The following is a 21,698-nucleotide window of genomic DNA, read 5'->3' on the forward strand; positions in this document are numbered from 1 at the left end:
TTTTCAAACATCTGAACGCGTCAGCAAATATATGAACCGGAAGTAGCGGTTCGCATTCGTCGTTTCTATATTTAAATCTAGAAAGCAGCAGGTGGCGTTGTAGTTGGCCTTGCTGGTCAGAGACGCTACAACTCCGACATTTTCTTTCGGTCACTGCCTAATAATAATTTTTGTACTTGCCATTTGAAGTTTAAAAAATTTCACAGTGACTAAATTAAGTGATTAAAAATATATATTTTATTCTACTTAAAATAAAATATTGTCTCAAGGTAAATATTTTTCATAATTATTATTTTTAATTGTTTGTATCATCACATTGCGCTTCATGACGCTTTGCAAAAACTAAGCGTACGTTCGATTGATTTTTGTAATAATAATATTAATTAATATTTTTTTTTTTTTTTTTAACAATAAGTGTTTTATTTTTTCTAATATAAAAAATAAATAAAAAAATTTACTGTTTAAATATTCATAAATATTGATTTTGTTGCTATCTGACGGCCCAAAATTAAATTTTATTTTTCGAGTAAATAAATAAATTCAAATAATAATTTAATATTATGAAAATAGTTTTCTATTCGCAAAAACAATCATCATAATTGTTGGCTTCAGATATTTTCAGAATCATTAATTATTAAAAGTGAAAATAATTGTTTTTCTTAGACACTTAAATCATCAACCAAGTCAATACCTGTATCACTGACTGTAACTATGAGTCATGCATACAACAAATACAGGTTTGTTGTAACAATTTATAAACAAACAAAAAAATAAAAAAAAAATTTATGTTTGATTTATGAAAAAATATTGACACCTGGTGTAAGTAAATACTAATTTAATTATTCTTTTTGTAGTATGAGTTCCAGGGGAAGAGGATTCAGTTCCCGAGGAGGTGGAGGTGGAAGTAGTTCTTACCGAGGACGTGGTGGAAGTAATTGGGAGACCAGCAGCAACGGTAGCAACATGAGCCGAGGAGGCTATGGTTCATCACGTGGTGGCAGATTTAATAAATACTCTTCTCAAAGTTATGATTCGCGCAGTAAATATAACTCCAGTAGGTTTTTTTTTTTTTTATATTAATTATAGTATGAAAAATAAATTAGCCCTCATCTGAAAATTTTTATAATTTTTTTTATTGCAAAAAATTATTACAAAAAAAAAAAATTTCACATGTAAAAAGTTATACGTACAATTTTTTTTAATATTTTTTTTACCTGTAATTTAATTGTTGAAAAAAATTGAAATTTTTTGATCTTCGGCTAATTTTAGTATCACATATTATAATACTGAGAATATTGAAGTTAGCTGATGTTATTGATTTTTTTTTTTATTTATTAAATTGGAACAAAAAAATATTTTTTAAAAATTGCACTTGAAATTTTTCAAGTTTTTTACAAATATTTTTTTTTATTAATTCTTTCGATAAATTGATTTTCATTATCTATATTATTAAGAGAATAATTTTGTGACCAGGATAGTCATATGATAAAATCGGTTTTTTTAGTGAAATTTAGTGTCATTAGAAAGGTCTTGATTTGAATTTATGCCTTTTCGAGGTTTCATATAATCCTCACCAATCGTCAATTTATGATGATAAGTATTTAAGCTGTATTCAAAAATACTCTATCTCTAGATACGTAATTAAGAAATGACCTTGTATCTTGTGAACTATTGATATTTTTAAAGATATAAGCTCATGCCGACATTATACTCATCGAGACCTTTCATTTGAGTACCCACATCAATTTTTCATATATTTATATATATTATATATATGTATATATGAAAAATATATCAAAAATGCATTTGGGTACTCAAATGAAAGCTCTTGATGAGTGTAACGTCGGAATGAGCTTGTATCTTTAAAAACGTCAATAGTTAAGAAAATACAGTGCAATTTAACATAATTAAGAAACGACCTTGTATCTTGTGATCTATTGACATTTTTGAAGATATAAGATATCGCGTTCCAGATGCCATAAGGGCGTATATCGGCAAAAGGTCCCGATGAAAAACTATAAGGGCGTATAAAAAATTTTTTTTCGGGAATCAACGTAGTTTCGTCTGAAATGTGCAGAAATGCAAAAAAAATTTTATACGCCCTTATGGCTCCCGGGACCCATCTCGGATTTTTTTTGGTAACCGACGTATTTTTGTATGAAGCGTGTAGAAATGCAAAAAAAATTATTTTCCAAATAAAAATTTTTTTTGGACTTAGAAAAAAAACAGAATTTTTATTATACGCCCTTATGGCATCCGAGGTGGGTCCCGGGAGCTATAAAGACGAATAAAAAAAAATTTTTTTCGGGAATCAACGTAGTTTCGTCCGAAATGTACAGAAATGCAAAAAAAAAAAATTTATACGCCCTTATGGCTCCCGGGACCTACCTCGGATGCCATAAGGGCGTATAATAAAAATTCTGTTTTTTCTAAGTCCAAGAAACTTTTAGTTAGGAGAAAAAATTTTTTGCATTTCTGCACTTTTCATACAAAAATACGTCGATTCCCAAACAAAATTTTTGATACTCCCTTATGGCATCCGAGGTGGGTCCCGGGAGCCATAAGGGCGTATAAAATTTTTTGGCATCAACGCATTTTTGTATGAAACGTGCAGAAATGCAAAAAAAATTTCGTTTAACTAAAAATTTTTGGACTTAGAAAAAAAAAAACAGAATTTTTATTATACGCCCTTATGGCATCCGAGGTAGGTTCCGGGAGCCATAAGGGCGTATAAAAAATTTTTTTTCGGGAATCAACGTAGTTTCGTCTGATATATACAGAAATGCAAAAAAAAATATTTTATACGCCCTTCTGGCTCCCGGGGCCCACATCGGATACCATAAAGGCGTATAATAAAAATTCTGTTTTTAACTTCCCGCTAAGAAAATTGAAAATTTTCAAAAATCGGGAAGTTATTGGTTTTACCCTGTTTTTCGAAAATCGAGTTTTCATCGGATCTCGACGTTTCGAGGTCCTAGGAAGCTTTCCTGACTATTTTCACGATGATGTCCGTACGTCTGTATGTATGTATGTGTGTGTGTGTGTGTGTGTGTATGTAAACCTCTCGTAACTTTTGAACGGCTTGACCGATTTCATCGTGGTTGGTGTCATTCGAAAGGGCTTCGTCAAAATTAGATTTCCTGTAAGTTGGAACCGATTCAGACCGATCAACTTCAAAAACTAATCAGCTCTTAACCTTGAAATCCCGTATTGATCGCCACATAGAGCGTCGGAATCGGTTGATGTGTTCGTGAGATATCGTTGTCGAAAAAAATCGAAAAAAGTGTTTTTTTGTAATAACTCCGATATTTTTTATCAGATCAATTTTTTTTGTTCAGAATCATTTGTAGAGCTCAAAAAACCACATCGATTGCCGCCTACCGCGTGAAAATCGGTTGATTTATTAAAAAGTTACAGCAGTTTTAAAATTAGAAAAATCGTGTTACATCGAATTTTGATAAGGCTTTTGAGCTCGAAGAGCTCAAAAGCATAGCAAAGCTATCTCTTTGAGCTCGGAGAGCTCAAAATAACACATAAATTGTATTTTTGAGCTCGAAAATGTCATAAGTGCAATTTTAACCGCCTAGGTATGGAATTAGCGGGAAGTTGCAGGGATGGCCTTCAGGGTCACCCGTTTTCTAATTTTTTTTCTGTCCAAAAAAATTATTAGATGGAAAAAAAATTTTTTTTTGCATTTCTGCACATTTCATGAAAAAATGCGTCGGTTCCCAAAAAAAATTTTTTTTATACGCCCTTATGGCTCCCGGGACCCACCTCGGATGCCATAAGGGCGTATCAAAAAAATTTTTGTTTGGAAATCGACGTATTTTTGTATGAAACATGCAGAAATGCAAAAAAAAAATTTTTTCTCCTAACTAAAAGTTTTCTTGGACTTAGAAAAAAGAACAGAATTTTTATTATACGCCCTTATGGCATCCGAGGTAGATTCCGGGAGCCATAAGGGCGTATAAAAAAATTTTTTTTTTCGGGAATCGATGTATTTTCGTCCGAAATGTGCAGAAATGCAAAAAAAAATTTATACGCCCTTATGGTTCCCGGGTGCCATAAGGGCGTATAATTTTTATACGCCCTTATCGCATCTGTAACGCGATATAACCTCACCCCGACTTTACACTCATCGAGACCTTTCATTTGAGTACCCACATCAATTTTTCATATATTTATATATATTATCTATATGTATATATGAAAAATATATCAAAATGCATGTGGGTACTCAAATGAAAGCTCTTGATGAGTGTAACATCGGGATGAGCTTATATCTTTAAAAACGTCAATATTTAAAAAAGTACAATGCAATTTAACAAGTCATTATTTAATAAAGCAAAATTTTATTCATTTATAGTTCATAAGTCATGGCAGTCACATAGTGACTGCAAGGTTGCTAGTTATATTTAAGTTTTACATTTTTTTTTTTATTTTCTTTTTTATAGGTGGATCTTCTGATCGGTATTCCAGTAGAGGAGGCAGAGGTGATCACTCAAATAATTACAAACGCCCACGGGTATGTTTAAATTTAAATTGTATTATTTATTAGTGAAAAAAATTTATGATATAAGTACGAAGTAGGTTGATCAATAATATGTAAAGTATAGTTGTTGATATAAGTATGAATGAGCTGAAGTTTAAACTTGCTTCAAACAATTGAATTTTCTCAGGTTAGTTAACTAGGACACCGATAAAGTCAATTGTAATAATTTTTTTTTTTCAATTCAAAATTTTATGAATTAAGAAGACGATAAAATATTTTACTTTTACTATAAAATTTTTTCACTATAACTTTATCTGAATATAATAAATATCTTAAATAATTTTTATAGCAAGAGTCATATTCAAATCGCGATGATCACAGATCATCAAGTGATCGTAAACGTGTGAGGAATGATTCTTATCAGGTATGTACTTGAACTATTAAAAACATTAAATAATATAATTAATAAAATAAAATAGTGAAGAAGAAAAAATAGATCGAAATGCTCTTGTCTTTGGTAATTGTTTTTCTTTATAATATAAAATATTTTGATTTAAATTGGTCACTAATGCAAACCCATTCACCTCAAAACAGTAAGTCGTAGTTATTTTTTTTTAAAAACTTAAATTTATTTAACGCCAGAGGCGAATGGGAGTATACATACATTAATATTAGTTTGAAAATTTAAATATAATAAATATAAAAGTAAATAAATTCATCAATAATCAACGTATCGAGAATTCATAACTTAGTATAGTTTATAACTCAGGGACTCAATATTTTTCGTACTTTCCTTTCAAGCTATGCGCCGACGGCCGCTTGAACACACGTACTTTTAGCTGTGGAACAGCTATCAGACTGATACAAATAATATGATGAATATAATAAATATAAAAAGTAAAATGACTATTTAGTCAGATATGAATGAGCTGATTTCGTTGGATGAACCGATGCCAAAACATTTGAGTTGGATTTAATGAAAATTTGATTGTTTTCATCTAGGAAGAGACTATGAGCTATGTATAATGTTAGTACGCGTGACACAATGTATGTTTTAAATAGTGCATAATTATAAGCACTAAACATCTTTCTATATCGTTTATGCCTCTACCAATTTCTAGTCTTCTACAAATTAAAAAAAAAAATCCACCATACTGAATCTTCAGTTTTCATTTTCTTCCGGATTTAATCCGTCTCTTTAATAAATAAATTAGTTTATAAAGTAAAGGGAGTCCTGCATGAGTTAAAACTATAAGATAAGTGTAAAAAATATAACTAAATAAATAATTAAGGTTTACACTGCGTTAAGCAAAAAAAACCTTAATTTTATTGAAAAATAAAAAAAAAAATAAAAAAATCCAACGAAGGTATTGATTAAAGGTAGAGACTGAAACCGGGTTGCTGAAGCGTAAGAGATCATTGAAAATGGATTAAAAAAAATATTTGATAAATAGAGAAAGAAAAGAGCATCATCGAGAGATGGTGGATAAGAAAAATTGAGAGAAAAGTTTCTAAATAAATAAAAAAAAATAAAAAAAAAAAAAAAAAAACGATGGTAGATGGCAGAAAATTGAATTTAAATTTGGCAGGGTGAAAGCAGCAGCTCGCAGAGGTACAACAACCCATCTTACGGGAGTTCATCAAGCTCAACGGCTTATAACGAGAATAAGAGATCATCATCAGCAGCTGCTTATGAGGATAAGAGGCAGAGTGAACGTGGATCCTCTTATCACCGTTCAGACGAACGTCATTCTTCGACATCGAGAAATTATGCAGCACCACCGCCTCCACGTATTAGCGACATGGCACCACCATCACAGCGTTACAACAGTTCTAATCGTGGCGGTGGACGTTTGTCACGTCAAAGTAGTAACTACCGCGGACGTGGTATCTCAACACGTTCAAGAGGCGGTACTTTTCGAGCTGGGAGCTCACGTTCAGATTTACTCTTGAGTCGTAAACGTGCTCTCACTTCAGCTCTTGAATACCGTCGTAAGCTTCTGAGTTCGCGCTCACGCGAGTACATTCAACGGGTACGATTGGCCTCATCTAAAATACGCAGGAGGTAATTTATAATTAGCAAATCATTTATAAAATTTTAGAACAAAAAAAAACAATATATGAGTACGTTTTAATTGAACAAGACACTTGCTTATGCATTTTAATTGCTAAGCAAGTGAATCAATTATAGAGGGAAAAAACAATTTTTTAGAAAATTTATTTATAGAATTATAAAATTATAAAAGTGACAAATGATGATGATATGATGTTTATATTTAAAAAAAGGTTTGAGAAATGATTTTAAAAAAAAATATTTAAAATTGATGATATCACGCCCAAGAAAATTCATTTTAATTCAATATATATGTATATATACATGGAATATTTTCCATTTATTTATTTAATTCTCCCTAATTAAATATGAAAAATAATTGTTGTGTATTGCATTGATGTGTCACAACAGTACTTGAGAAAGAAATAATAGCATTAGAAGCTGAAGGTATTATATTTCATTGAAAAGAATGATTTCTCAATGCTTCGTACATATTTATATAGTATATATATAAATATATGTGTATATATATATGTATGTGTATTTATTTAAGCACAATGATTGAAAAAAGGAGTGAGTAAAAAAATTATTAAATAAGAAATAGTAACAATAAACTATACGATGATATTGGATATAATTTATTTCAATGCGAAATTGGTCTGCCGTTCTTCGCAGTGGTACTAGGATATCCGGAAGTAAAAAGGAGTCAGGAACCGGGTCCAGTTTAAAGGATAAGGATAGAGTCGACAAGGCTCTTAATGACGCTTATTCCGATGAGGACGATGATGATGAAGACAAAGATGCGGAAGAAAATTGGGGTGCTGATGAAAAGGTAAAAAAATATTTTTATTTTATTTATTTAATTAATTTATTATTTAATGATACTGAAATCAGCAGACATCGATTTTTTTTAATTAAATTAAAACTAAAAAAATTTTTTTTGAAAATTGCACTTATAGTTTTTAAAATCTTCAACATGTGAAATTTTTTACAATAATTTTTTCAATAAGAAAAAAATTAAAATTTTTAAATTTCTGCTAAATTTAGTTTCATATTATTTATTATTTTTTTATTTAATAAGGAGCCTCATTCAGACGATGAACAAGACAATAATGAAGAAGAAAATAAGTCAAAGGATGAGAAGCGTAAGAAAGAAAAATCTGAACGTAAAAATGATGAACATGAAGAATTAAAAGATGGCGAAATTAAAAGAGAAGAGAATCATGATAAACTTGAGGTAAGCTTCGTATTTTTTTTTTTTTTTTTTTTTTTTAAATTCAATAATAATCTTGTCGCTTGATGAAAAATTCTTAGCATATTATTATTGTAATTAATAGTTTAAACGCAGTTATTTAAAAATATTTGATTAATAAATCAGACAAGATAATATGTCATACAATAATCTTTCTTTTTAAAAATGAACATTTTTTTTAAATAACAAAAACAAAATCGATAATTTTTAAATAAATTAATAACGAGTGCCTTGAATTATTCCAACAATTATTTTACTTTTCAATTTTATATTTTCTAATTACGGTAGTTCACTCGGGACATATAGTTTGTGCAATTTCTTTTTTTTTCATTCGCTAGTGCTGCTTTTCTCACGGGTTATCTCTTATTCGCTTTTACTAATGGTTATTTTTGTTTAATTAGCCAGTTTATTAAAAATTTATAAAAAACTACATGGTTAATACTTTTTAAAATTCTTTGGATTATTTTAAGTATATTATTCTAACAGGTATCAGTTTTTTGAAACGATCTTAAAATCCTTTCAATGGAATAACCATTAATAAGGTAAAAGACCTCATTACTGACACTTTCTTTGATTTTGGTACATTAAATTAATGAAATCATTAATTTCAATAATGAATATATTATTTTTAATCTTTAAGATCTTTAGATCAAAAAAATTTTTAATTTTTATTTCAAGTAGAACCTTTTTTTATTGGAAGAAAAAGTGCCACTAATAAGGGTTAAAGGTGCCACTAATGGGGTCTTTTACCTTATTTGTGATTTTCTCACTCTCCACCCATACTGTCTGTGTTAAAATGTTATTTTTAATTACAATTATCTCATTTCTGGTATGATAAATTGATTTTAAATTTCAACAGCACATATAATGCGTATTCTATTACCCATATTTTAAATTTCGAAAACTTATTAAAATTTTGCACTACTTTAATTTTATTTTTCAACTAGCAGTCCGCTCCGGCTTTGCGCGGGTATTTACCAAAAATTTCAAAATTAATTATAATATAATACAGCCTATGTCACCCGGGGATAGTGTAGTTTCCCAACAGTGAAAGAATTTTTCAAATTGGTTCAATAGTTTCGGAGCCTATTCAATGCAAACAAACAAACAAATCTTTTCTTTTTACACGCTTTATATTAGCTTCACTTGTATGTCAGTTTGTTTGTTTGTCAGTTTGTCAGTATGTCAGTAACTCTCCGTTACGTGGGTAATCTGCGCGCCTGCGGCCTTCCTTGGTTCTGGTAGCCGTTTCTCAGGCTCCCTCTCCGAAATCGAACTCTGATTCCCCGTATTTATAATATTTATAAATAATTATTTTTTATTAGCTTCACTTGTATGTCAGTATGTCAGTATGTAACTCTCCGTGGGTAATTTGCGCGCCTGAATATTTTTGATAATCAACAAATAATAGTTTAAAAACTAAAAATCACGCTTTTATAAATAAACCAAACTAAAAGTAAAAATAAATAATAGTTTAAAAACTAAAAACACGCTTTTTTATAGAAAACCAAACTAAAAAATAGAAAATAAATTTAAATTAAGAATAGTGTTAAAAATATCAATAAATATAAATTAATAATAGTGTAAATAAAAAAAAATGTATTTTATTTTAAAAAAAGCGTGGGGTGCTTTTTAAGATATTATCAAAATGATAATCACTCTACTCATATCTGTCAATAAAATATTTATAACTATTGACACCATGCACCTCACGCTTTTTTTAAAATAAAATACATTTTTTTTATTTACACTATTATTAATTTATATTTATTGAAATTTTTAACACTATTCTTAATTTAAATTTATTTTCTATTTTTTAGTTTGGTTTTCTATAAAAAGCGTGTTTTTAGTTTTTTTAAACTATTATTTATTATAATAATTTATAATATTAGTATAGATTAATTGTATTTTCTATATAATTTAATTTTTTAATTAATTTTATTTCCCAATTAAGAATGAAGAAGAAACTGAAGGTGATGAAGAAAAAAACGTAAAAATTAAAGAAGAAAGTAGAGAACCTGACGACACACCAAACAGTAGACGCGAAGGTGGTAGGCGATTTATTAAACTCAATTGTCCACACTGTTCTCATCGCAGTGTTACGTTCAAAGACTACTCAGTGCATTTGTATTCCGGAAGACACAATACAGCTATGAGACGAATTGCAGCTCGTCATAAGGCCAGCTTAGCTCGCATGCGAGTATTACAACGTCAAGAACAGCGCCGACATGAAGCTCGAGAAGCGTCACGCGGAACTCTTCCGTCGCGGACGATGTTTTGTCAAATTTGCAAGCTTAATTACCGGTCACTGAAGGCCGTACATCACGCGTCTGAGTCTCATCGTCAGATTAAGAGGTTCCTTACACCCTTCTGTAGAGTTTGTAGAATGCAATTTCGGTCGCCGATGCTCTTCGAAACTCATACTTGTTCACTGGACCACATCAAGGTAATTTATATTTTTTTTTATTAAAATATTTTTCTATAAATATTATTACAATTAAAATTTATTTATTATTTTGCAGCGCAAGAGTGTTGTCGATGAAAAAAAAAGTGCAGGCAATGCGGAGGCCGATGGAGATTCAAGCGCGATGGAAGACGATGACAAAGATCATAATCTTGATAACTTTATGACACTTGACTCTGTTGGAGATGTTGATGGTTAATATTTTCATTTAATTTTTTATTTTTACTTAATGTTTTTATTTGTAAAGTAATAAAAATTTTTCAGCAATTAGTTTAAGCATTTAAATTATTTTTTATTGTAATTAACAGCTGAAGAAGATGAAGAGTCATTGGAAAAAAAGAAAAAAGAAAAAATTGAGACCGAAAGTCCAGCGGAGCCTGAAAAAAAACCTAAGCAGAAACAAACTATTAAAGTAGGAGTTGAATATATTAAAACTATTCAAGTTCAATTTTGCGATCTTTGTAAAGTATATCTTCCACGTAATGAAAATTCTGAAAGAGCCTTGGCTTTTCATTGTTCAACTAGAAGCCATCTTAAACGGTACATACCAGAAAATAATATTTGTCATTTATTTAAGTTACTATAATTAATTATCTTTGCTGCGTTAAAATTTACTAAATTTAATAAAATTTTTTAGCAGATCTTGTATCAGAAATTAATACACTTGTATAAAATTTGGTAATTATTTACAAGTGGGGTCCACCATTTTCATTTTCATTTTTTTGAACGAAATTTCTATTTGATTTTATTGATATACTTTTTGAAAAATACATAAAAAAAAATAAACAATTAAAAAAAAGTTAATCGTTAAAATTTTAACGAATTTTCAAAAAAATTTATAAATTTTTTAGGAAATTTTGATATTCAACTTTTTTTTTTTTTTAATTCGTATTTTATGTGCTTTTCAAAAAAAAATATATCAAAAAAAGATAAAATAGAAATTTTGTCCAAAAACATGAGAGCCAAAATTTTTTTCAACTTTTGAAGGCAAAAAAGCTATCAAAATCTTTATTTTTTTTTTCACGACGAAAAACAAGCAGAATAAAAAAAATTAAAAAATGTTCATTTTTCATTTCACCTAGATACGGCCAAAAATAGAGTGGACCCCACTTGTAAATAATTATCTAAAATTTAGCTTGCCTCAAGACAAAAATTCTTGAACCAAGAAATTTTTTTTTTAAACTAAAAATTTTATTTTAACTCAAGAATTTTTTTTGACTCAAAAAATTTATTGTTTTTCCTTATAAAATTTTTATAGTAAGGAAAATTATTTTTTCTCTACACATAAAATTTTTTTCTAAAAAAATTCCGAAATAATTAGAAGTATGGTAATTAATCTAAGCTTAATATTTAGTAAGTCTAAACGCAGTCATAAAAATACGAATTTAAGATATAAGTTTATTTTTTTAAATTATAATAAATTTGTAGTTATGTTCGTGACAACGACGACAAATTATTACGTCGTCAAGCAGAAAGAATCCATCTTCAGACCTCAACCACCACAACAAATAATGTAACAAATTCAACGAACCCTTCGGAGAATGCAAAAGATTCGCCAACTAATGCACAGCCACTAACTACCAGCATTAGCAATGTGTCTGGAAATTCAGAAACTTCTGTTGAAAGTAATGCTGGTAATGGCGGTAATTGTCAAGAGAGCGAACCACATCAAAATTCATCAGAAGCTGATCCTCCTATGAGTCCGTCAAAACAGGACAAAGCTCAAGAAGACGACGATGATTATCAAAATGACGGTGATAAACTCTGGGATGATGTTGACAAAGATTTAGGAGATATATTACGGGAAGTCGAACCCGGTAAATCGAGTGACGATGAAGACACACGTTATGACAGGTTCAAAAATACTGACAAAAAAGCTCAACATAACAAAGATAAAAATTCAGAAGAAGCTGAAGATAATAATAAAAAAAATGAAATTAAAGTTAAGGTCGAAACTGCTGAGGATTAATTTTGTATGATTTTTTATTTTATATTTTTTTTTACGCAGATTTTCATTTTATTATTTTTTTTTTAACTAATCAATTCAAATTAACTGAAGCTAATTTGGAAATTATGCGAGTTGTTAATATCGAAAAGCATGAATTTTACAAATAATCGGCTTAATCAACAATGTTTTGCTGCGGTATATAGGTACATCATTCATCACATCAATTATATATAAAAATATAGTAATTATAAAATGCAATTATTGCTTAAATAAAAATGTTTAAATATTCAAATGAATTTTAGAAAATTTGTATTTTTCTTGTCAACATTCTTATTAAAATTATTTTTCAATAGTTCTAAAAAAACTTTGTGTACAAAATATTTACGTTTAATAATTTTTTATAGTAGCTGTGTGTCATTTAATAATTAACAATATAAAAAATAATAGTATTAATGTAATTACGTATTTACTCTATATTATGGTATCTATTTAAAAAAGAAAAAAAAATGCGTATAATAAAAATATCACAATTAATTTTTTTTAAATTTATTGTTGTAATTATTCATTATTGTAACAAATGGAAAAATAAATTGATGTTTATAATTAATAAAATATAATTCAACACTATATAAATGTTTTTTTTTTTTAATAATAGCGATTACATGAAAAATTTCTTTATAGTTTATTTTTCTGTTCTTACATATTTTAATTATTCAATATTATTATAGATTGTTGAAATCAACAGTAGTAATTGTAATCATATATATATTGATTTACCAAGCAAAAAGATAAAAATTAATTTAGCAGATATTTGATAATTTTAATAATTTTTTTTTAACTAATAAATTAGACGAAAAAAAATTATAAAAAAAATTGACATTTAGAAATTTACAAAAATTAAAAATGCAGTTTTTCAAAAATTATTTTTTGGAACAAATTTATTTGTTAAAAAATAATCAAATATGACTGCTAACTTTAATGTCATAGCAAAAAGTTATTGATAGGAGTATAATTAAATCGGTAGTCCCAGGCAATCTAGGAAGGTTTAGGTCTTTCTTTTGCAACCATAGCTTATTAAATTTTAGGTTGATCATCTTGTCCAGGAGATGATACAAAACTGCTCAACAAATCAGATGCTAAAACAGGATTTTCTTTTTTGAAGTCTAAAAACTCTTGACTTTTCATAACATTATTCATATTAATTAATATAAAATTAATCGTAAATTTTAACAAATGATCAGCGTTGTAAAAGTCAGCTAAGACTAGAAATTTAAGAGCATTTTCTTGAGTTAGAGTCTTACAGATCGATTCTTGACATATATCCTTCAATAAATCAATTTGGTACTTGTCAGCAGCTTCTAGTAGATCTTGAGCATGAGCATCCAGATTGGTAACTTCGTCTGTATAAACAAATTCTAAAATTTTTTCAAATATAGTTGGACTAAGATCAACTATGTCAATTTTATTTGTTTTCTTTTCTGTCATTTCATGCAAAAACATTGCTTCGAGAACAGGACTTCGTGCGATCAGGCAAACTTTGTGAGTTTTGAATTCTTTACCACATACATTAATAATAACATCGCTTGCAATTTTACTTTTGAAAAGTTTTTTGTAGTCTTCAGTCATCGGACGCTTCGATGGAATACGTAATGAAGTATCACTTGAATAATTAGATGGCTCTTCATAAATGGTAAGATCAAGACCCACTGTTAAAATATTATCGGGTAGATACTCATCGACTTTTTCTAGTAGAACTTTTTTTGATAAAGGAAGAATTGTCCAGCTAGATTTCGTGAAGAATAGATGATTACCTGTCATCATTTTTTTTTCTTTTTTATTGTCTAAAATGTAAACTGAATATTTTATCATTTTTATTGTAGAATTAGACGATACTGTATTTGAGAAACCGCATGAAGCATTATTTGACGTTTTTGGAGAACAGAATAGTTCTAGACGCATAATGTCCTTGTTAGATGACCTTGAATTATTCTCAAAAACTAGTTCAAGCTGCCACGTGTATTTTTCTTTAATTCCTGTTGAGAATTTTGGAGAACTCAAGCAAGTGTTGTCGGTTCCTTGATTGGTTACATTTAAATAAGCGTCAATGTTATTTATTTTCCACTCATAAGTAACACTACTTTGATTAATCATAGTATAACCTCTTTTCATTTTTATATTTTTTAATCACAGACACTAATATAGTTAAAATTTTTATGATTTTTAATTATAATTACTGAAAATTATAAAAAATTTAATAATTAGTTTTATAATAAAATAAGTGAGTATTTATTTCTATCAACTAAAACAAAAGAAGGTTACTTACATGTTTCAAATGCAAAAACTGTTAAGCGATTCACATTTCTTATAAATAACATGCGCGCTATTAGATTACAAATTATAAACAAACTGATAATATAACAATGAGTCAGTTCAGCAGAACCAAAAGTACTGAGAAAACTCAGTAAGAATTAGTATAGGTAGTCAAAGTATTTTTTTCTACACTTATTCTTACTAAGCTTACTCAGGACTTAAAATGAACAGACCCAATTTATGCAAATAACTTTTCCAAACAAAATTTTAAATTAATCTGCTGATTTCAGTATCATTATGCAATTACGTATTTACTCTATAATGTGGTATATATTTAAAATAAATAATAGTTTAAAAACTAAAAACACGCTTTTTATAGAAAACCAAACTAAAAATAGAAAATAAATTTTAATAAATTTAAATTAAGAATAGTGTTAAAAATTTCAATAAATATAAATTAATAATAGTGTAAATAAAAAATGTATTTTATTTTAAAAAAGCGTGGGGTGCTTTTAAGATATCAAAATGATAATCACTCTACTCATATCTGTCAATAAAATATTTATAACTATTGACACCATGCACCCCACGCTTTTTAAAATAAAAATACATTTTTATTTACACTATTATTAATTTATATTTATTGAAATTTTTAACACTATTCTTAATTTAAATTTATTAAAATTTATTTTCTATTTTTAGTTTGGTTTTCTATAAAAGCGTGTTTTTAGTTTTTAAACTATTATTTATTTTTACTTTTAGTTTGGTTTATTTATAAAAGCGTGATTTTTAGTTTTTAAACTATTATTTGTTGATTATCAAAAATATTCAGGCGCGCAAATTACCCACGGAGAGTTACATACTGACAAACTGACATACAAGTGAAGCTAATATAAAGCGTGTAAAAAACCTACGGAGGAAAACACCTGGTTTCGAAATATAACTTCGGGATGGTCATCAGAGGATTCCGGGTTGATGTACTGGTTTATCTGTGCCATTCCCGATGAAAACCTACGGAGGAAAACACCTGGTTTCGAGATATAACTTCGGGATGGTCATCAGAGGATGACTAGGAAGGTCATCACCTGGGTTCTAGGTTGATAATAATCAAAATTTAAATAATATCATTATGGTAGTCTCTTTATGCGAAGGAGAGTTACATACTGACAAACTGACAAACTGACAAACTGACAAACTGACAAACTGACAAACTGACATACAAGTGAAGCTAATAAAAGCGTGTAAAAACTGCGTATAATAAAAATATTACACTTCATTTTATTTAAATTTATTCTTGTAATTATTCATTATCGTAACAAATCAATTTATGTACATTAATGGAAAAATAAATTGATCTTTATAATTAATAAAATATAATTCAACATTAAATAAATGTTTTTTTTTTTTTAATAATAGCGATTATATGACAAAGTTCTTAATAGCTTATTTTTCTGTTCTTACACTGATAGAAGGATTTGTTTGTATTAAATAATATTTGTTAATAGTTAACAAATAATTTATTAGAAACCACTTTTTAGTATTGAACAAATATTTGTTAGTATTTAAAATGATTTGTTTGTATTTAATAAATCTGATATTCATTTATTAAATATTAATAAATCTTTTTAAATAATAAGGAATATTTTTTAAGGACTAACAAATGGCTTCTAATAAATGATTTGTTAAATATTAACAAATCTTTTTAATTAAAAACAAATCCTTCTATCAGTGTACATATTTTAATTATTCAATATTATTATAGATTGTTGAAATCAACAGTAGTAATTGTCATCATATATATATATTGATTTACCAAGCAAAAAGATAAAAATTAATTTAGCAGATATTTGATAATTTTAAGAATTTTTTTTAACTAATAAATTAGACGAAAAAAAATTATAAAAAAATTGACATTTAGAAATTTACAAAAATTAAAAATGCAATTTTTCAAAAATTATTTTTTGGAACAAATTTATTTGTTAAAAAATAATCAAATATGACTGCTAACTTTAATGTCATAGCAAAAAGTTATTGATAGGTGTATAATTAAATCGGTGGTCCCAAGCAATCTAGGCAGGTCTAGGTCTTTCTTCTGCAACCATAGCTTCTTAAATTTTAGATTAAGTGTCTTCTCCAGGAGACAACATAAAACTTGTCAACCAATCAAACGCTAAAACAGGATTTTCTTTTTTGAAGTCTAAAAACTCTTGACTTTTAATAACGTTCTTAATATTCATTGATATAAAATTAGTCGTAAATTTTAATAAATAATCAGCTTTGTGAAGATCAGCTAAGGCTGATACTTTAAAAGCATTTTCTTGGGTTAGAGTTTTACAGATCGATTCTTGACATATATTCTTCAATGATTGGATTTGGTACTTGTCGGCAGCTTCTAGTAGATCTTCAGCATGAGCATCCAGATTGGTAACTTCGTCTGTGTAAATATATTCTAGAATTTTTTCAAATATAGTTGGTTTAAGATCAACTATGTCAATTTTATTTGTTTTCTTCTCGATCATTTCATGCGAAAACATTGCAGCAAGAACAGGACTTCGTGCGATCAGGCAAATTTTGTGAGCTCTAAATTCTTTACCGCATACATTAATAATAATATCGCTTGCAATTTTACTGCTGTAAACTTTTTTGTAGTCTTCAGTCATTGGAAGTTTCGATGGAATACATAATAAAGTATCAGTTGAAGAATTAGATGGACGATAAATGGTAAGATCAAGACCCACTGTTAAAATATTATCGGGTAGATACTCATCGACTTTTTCTTGCAGAGCTTTTTTTGATAAAGAAAAAATTTCCAACTCAGTTGACGTGACGATTTGATGATTATTTTTCATCATTTGTTTTTCTTTTTTTTTGTCTAAAATATAAGCTGAATATTTTATCATAGATGATGTAAGAGTATAAATTGGAAAATCTAATAATAATAATGATAGAGATACAGTGTGATTGTAAGATGGACGATAATCAAATGCTATTTGAAGCTGCCCCGTGAATTTGTCTTTAATTCCTATTGAGAATTCTGGAGAACTCAAGCAGCAACAGGTGCGGCTCATATTTACACTGGTTACATTTAAGTAAGCGTCAATATTATTTATCTTCCACTCATAAGTAACACTATTTTGATCAATTATCGTATAACCTCTGTTCATTTTGGTATTTTTAAATTACAGACACTAATAGTTAAAATTGTATGATCTTCAATTATAATTACTGGAAATTATAAAAATTTAATAATTAGTTTTGTGATAAACAAAATAAAAGTATTTATTTCCTTTCAATAAAACAAAAAAAGTCTACTTACATGCCTTAAATCAAAAAACTGTTAAGACGCCTGCAATCCACACGCTTCATAAATACTATGCGCAGTATTAGGTTACAAATTATCAACAAGCCGATGATCTAAGTCGATGATGGTAAGGACGTCTTAAATCTGTACAAAATTGTCCGACTAAATTATTTTTAATTTTATTAGAAAAAAAATCAACAAGGGCTACAAAACTATCAGCTTAATCATAATAAATAAACAGCCGAATTAATTTTTGCTTTTTCGATATTTGTCTATCTTTTTTTTTACACGCTTTATATTAGCTTCATTTGTATGTCAGTTTGTTTGTTTGTCAGTTTGTCAGTATGTCAGTAACTCTCCGTGGGTAATCTGCGCGCCTGCGGCCTTCCTTGGTTCTGGTAGCCGTTTCTCAGGCTCGCTCTCCGAAATCGAACTCTGATTCCCCGTATTTATAATATTTATAAATAATTATTTTCTATTAGCTTCACTTGTATGTCAGTATGTCAGTATGTCAGTATGTAACTCTCCGTGGGTAATTTGCGCGCCCGAATATTTTTGATAATCAACAAATAATAGTTTAAAAAAACTAAAAAATCACGCTTTTATAAATAAACCAAACTAAAAGTAAAAATAAATAATAGTTTAAAAACTAAAAACACGCTTTTTATAGAAAACCAAACTAAAAATAGAAAATAAATTTAAATTAAGAATAGTGTTAAAAATTTCAATAAATATAAATTTATAATAGTGTAAATAAAAAAATGTATTTTATTTTAAAAAAGCGTGGGGTGCTTTTAAGATATTATCAAAATGATAATCACTCTACTCATATCTGTCAATAAAATATTTATAACTATTGACACCATGCACCTCACGCTTTTTAAAAATAAAATACATTTTTTTATTTACACTATTATTAATTTATATTTATTGAAATTTTTAACACTATTCTTAATTTAAATTCATTTTCTATTTTCTGATTTTCTGCGTGTTTTTTTTAAACAATTTTACACGCTTTTATTAGCTTCACTTGTATGTCAGTATGTCCAGTATGTCAGTACGTAACTGTTCGTGAGAAATTTGTGCGAAAGAATATTTTTGATAATCAACAAATAATAGTTTAAAAACTAAAAATCACGCTTTTATAAATAAACCAAACTAAAAAGTAAAAATAAATAATAGTTTAAAAAACTAAAAACACACTTTTTATAGAAAACCAAACTAAAAATAGAAAATAAATTTTAATAAATTTAAATTAAGAATAGTGTTAAAAATTTCAATAAATATAAATTAATAATAGTGTAAATAAAAAAAAAATGTATTTTATTTTAAAAAAGCGTGGGGTGCTTTTAAGATATTATCAAAATGATAATCACTCTACTCATATCTGTCAATAAAATATTTATAACTATTGACACCATGCACCTCACGCTTTTTTAAAATAAAATACATTTTTATTTACTATTATATTAATTTATATTTATGGAAATTTTTAACACTATTCTTAATTTAAATTTATTAAAATTTATTTTCTATTTTTTAGTTTGGTTTTCTATAAAAAGCGTGTTTTTAGTTTTTTTAATTCCATATAACATGACAAGAGGTCTTTATTCTGTAACCATAACTTATTCACTTTTAGGTTCACTGTCTTGTCCAAGAGACAACATACAACTTGTCAACAAATCAGATGCTAAAGAAGAATTTTCTTTTTTGAAGTCTAAAAACTCTTTACTTTTAAGAACATTATTAATATTTATTAATATAAAATTAGTCGTAAATTTTAATAAATGATCAGCGTTGTGAAAATCAGCTAAGTCGTCTACTATAAAATATTCAGCGTACATTTTAGATAATAACCCAGATAGCAAAATGACGTATTAAGTTATTCCGAATGAGCTCAGATTTCTGATTTGGACGTCAGAGCCTACGTCTAAAAGACGTCTTTAAGACCTTCTGAAGAGGTTGAATGCGCCGCTTATTGTAGACTTTAAGAACTCATCAAAACGAGCTCTTAAAGAGCTCTTTTTTCTGAACTCGCACAAATAAATGATTTTTGATCTCTATACGCTATTATAATGATAACAATAATAAGAACACAACAAAAATAATATTAATAATAATAATAATAAAAGTAAATTATGAAAAATAATTCAGAGTTTCATGAAGCACCGATGCTGATTTCGAATGTTTATTATTTTAGTTAGACCTAATATTGTCGGTTTAAAGAGAGAAAGTGAAAATCGCAATTGCCGTAACTGAGATTCGAACCCGAGTCGCGCGCGTGCTAGATCGATACCTAACCCCCTACGCTGTTCAAACGATTTAAAGTCTCAGATGTTTTTTTTAAATTCCTAATTTTTAATATCTTCTAAACTACTAGTGCTAACCATTAAGTGTTAAACCAAACAACAAAGACATATCAAAATATTTTAGTTTTAGCTATAAAACAATTTATATAAGCAACGAGATCTAGCAAGTACTAGCCAGTTGTTATTTATCTTTAATTTAAGAATAGAAGATTAAGTTTTTTTATGTATTTTTATGCTTAAGTAACCAAGATTGTATTAACCCTTCAGCACTCTCGCAAAACGATTTACTATCATTACTCGCGCGATGAGAAAAACTCTCACGCCTTATTTGGAAGCGCACGCATGCTTATAGTCCCTTTAATTTAAAAATCTTAAGGTAGCCATTTCAACAGAAAATTATAAAATTTTTTTTATCGAAGATAAATATATTAATAATTCACTACCAAATTTCAGATCAATTGACCGCACCGTTTTTAAGTAATTAATTTTCGAAATTGCGTCTTTTACACGTAGAGGTATAGAGAGATGGTAAAGTTAGTATGAAATCTTTGGCCCGCTCGAGTGGTACGGAAGATTTCATACTAACTTTACCATCTCTCTATACTTCTACGTGTAAAAGATGCAATTTCGAAAATTAATTACTTAAAAACGGTGCGGTCAATTGATCTGAAATTTTGGTAGTGAATTATTAATATATTTATCTTTCAATAAAAAAAATTTCATAATTTTCTGTTGAAATGCCTATCACGCTACAACTACCTTAAATAAAATAAATTTCTCAAAACAAAAAAAAATTGACTTATTTAAAAATAATATTTAATAATAATACATCCAAACACAAATGCACTCTTACGGGAACCTCCGAACTGTACCGATCAGACCCGATTTTTTAAATTCTGACCCCCCTACTTTACTATTGCGATGAGAAAATATCTCACAGAGTTAATAAAATTTATTTTATTTTTTTATAGTATAGAACAATTAAAATAATAATATTGCAATCTGAAATAATATTAATTTTTTGACAGATAGAAAAAAAATCACATAGTCATTCCATTTGAAATTTGAAAGAAAATTTGAGTTATTGATGAGCGTGAGAGAAAATCTCATAGCGAGAGTGCTGAAGGGTTAAGGAAAAATAAAAATAATCTTTTCAAACAAAAGCTGTTCAAACGATATGTCGTTTCACATTTCATTATTCTTATAAGCTAAGTTTATATAGTGATGAAATGTTGCGATCATTATCTATATTATTTATTCTATTTGGTACTGTGTATCGATAGATAAAAAGTAACTTTTACGAATATTTATATACTAAAAAATATTCAAAAGTCTACCTGTAATATTTTTTTAAATAGTCTATATAAATTTTGTTTACTTTTCACAATATAAAATCTAATAGATAAATTAATGAATAATAAAAATTCAACAATAATTAATAAGTATATAGTTATAAGATATCGTTAAATTCGAATAAAATGTTTAAAATTGATACATGCAAAGTACTCCTTAAATGTACAAAGTTCACATAATTTTTTCAGATTAGAATCCAATTTTATTATTTTATCT

The 21,698-nt window shown here is 27.8% G+C and overlaps 3 protein-coding genes across 4 annotated transcripts; 1 reads left to right on the forward strand and 2 right to left on the reverse strand.

Moving 5' to 3' along the window:
• Positions 1–97: 97 nt before the first annotated feature.
• Positions 98–12,429, forward strand: LOC123258715 (uncharacterized protein DDB_G0287625-like). Of its 2 annotated transcripts, XM_044718891.1 has the most exons (12): positions 98–269; positions 664–737; positions 855–1,054; positions 4,455–4,525; positions 4,842–4,916; positions 6,082–6,557; positions 7,221–7,377; positions 7,627–7,782; positions 9,752–10,243; positions 10,320–10,455; positions 10,570–10,801; positions 11,690–12,429. In XM_044718891.1, the coding sequence occupies exons 2-12, from the start codon at positions 712–714 to the stop codon at positions 12,228–12,230; spliced, it is 2,562 nt and encodes an 853-aa protein (XP_044574826.1). In that variant the 5' UTR covers positions 98–269; positions 664–711; the 3' UTR covers positions 12,231–12,429. The 2 variants fall into 2 exon arrangements, with proteins under 2 accessions (XP_044574826.1, XP_044574827.1); XM_044718892.1 differs by lacking the exon at positions 664–737.
• A 693-nt stretch (positions 12,430–13,122) lies between these two features.
• On the reverse strand, positions 13,123–14,826 carry LOC123258657 (speckle-type POZ protein B-like). The gene is made up of 2 exons (XM_044718798.1): positions 14,533–14,826; positions 13,123–14,442 (listed from the first exon to the last, which is right to left on the reverse strand). Exon 2 carries the CDS (start codon positions 14,376–14,378, stop codon positions 13,284–13,286), a length of 1,095 nt encoding a protein of 364 aa, XP_044574733.1. The 5' UTR covers positions 14,379–14,442; positions 14,533–14,826; the 3' UTR covers positions 13,123–13,283.
• Positions 14,827–16,523: 1,697 nt separating this feature from the next.
• LOC123259776 (speckle-type POZ protein B-like) lies at positions 16,524–17,958 on the reverse strand. The gene is made up of 2 exons (XM_044720463.1): positions 17,836–17,958; positions 16,524–17,744 (listed from the first exon to the last, which is right to left on the reverse strand). The coding sequence occupies exon 2, from the start codon at positions 17,681–17,683 to the stop codon at positions 16,640–16,642; it is 1,044 nt and encodes a 347-aa protein (XP_044576398.1). The 5' UTR covers positions 17,684–17,744; positions 17,836–17,958; the 3' UTR covers positions 16,524–16,639.
• Positions 17,959–21,698: the final 3,740 nt, after the last annotated feature.

Source organism: Cotesia glomerata, linkage group LG2 (genome assembly GCF_020080835.1).
Source record: "Cotesia glomerata isolate CgM1 linkage group LG2, MPM_Cglom_v2.3, whole genome shotgun sequence".
NCBI classification, from domain to species: Eukaryota; Metazoa; Arthropoda; class Insecta; order Hymenoptera; family Braconidae; genus Cotesia; species Cotesia glomerata.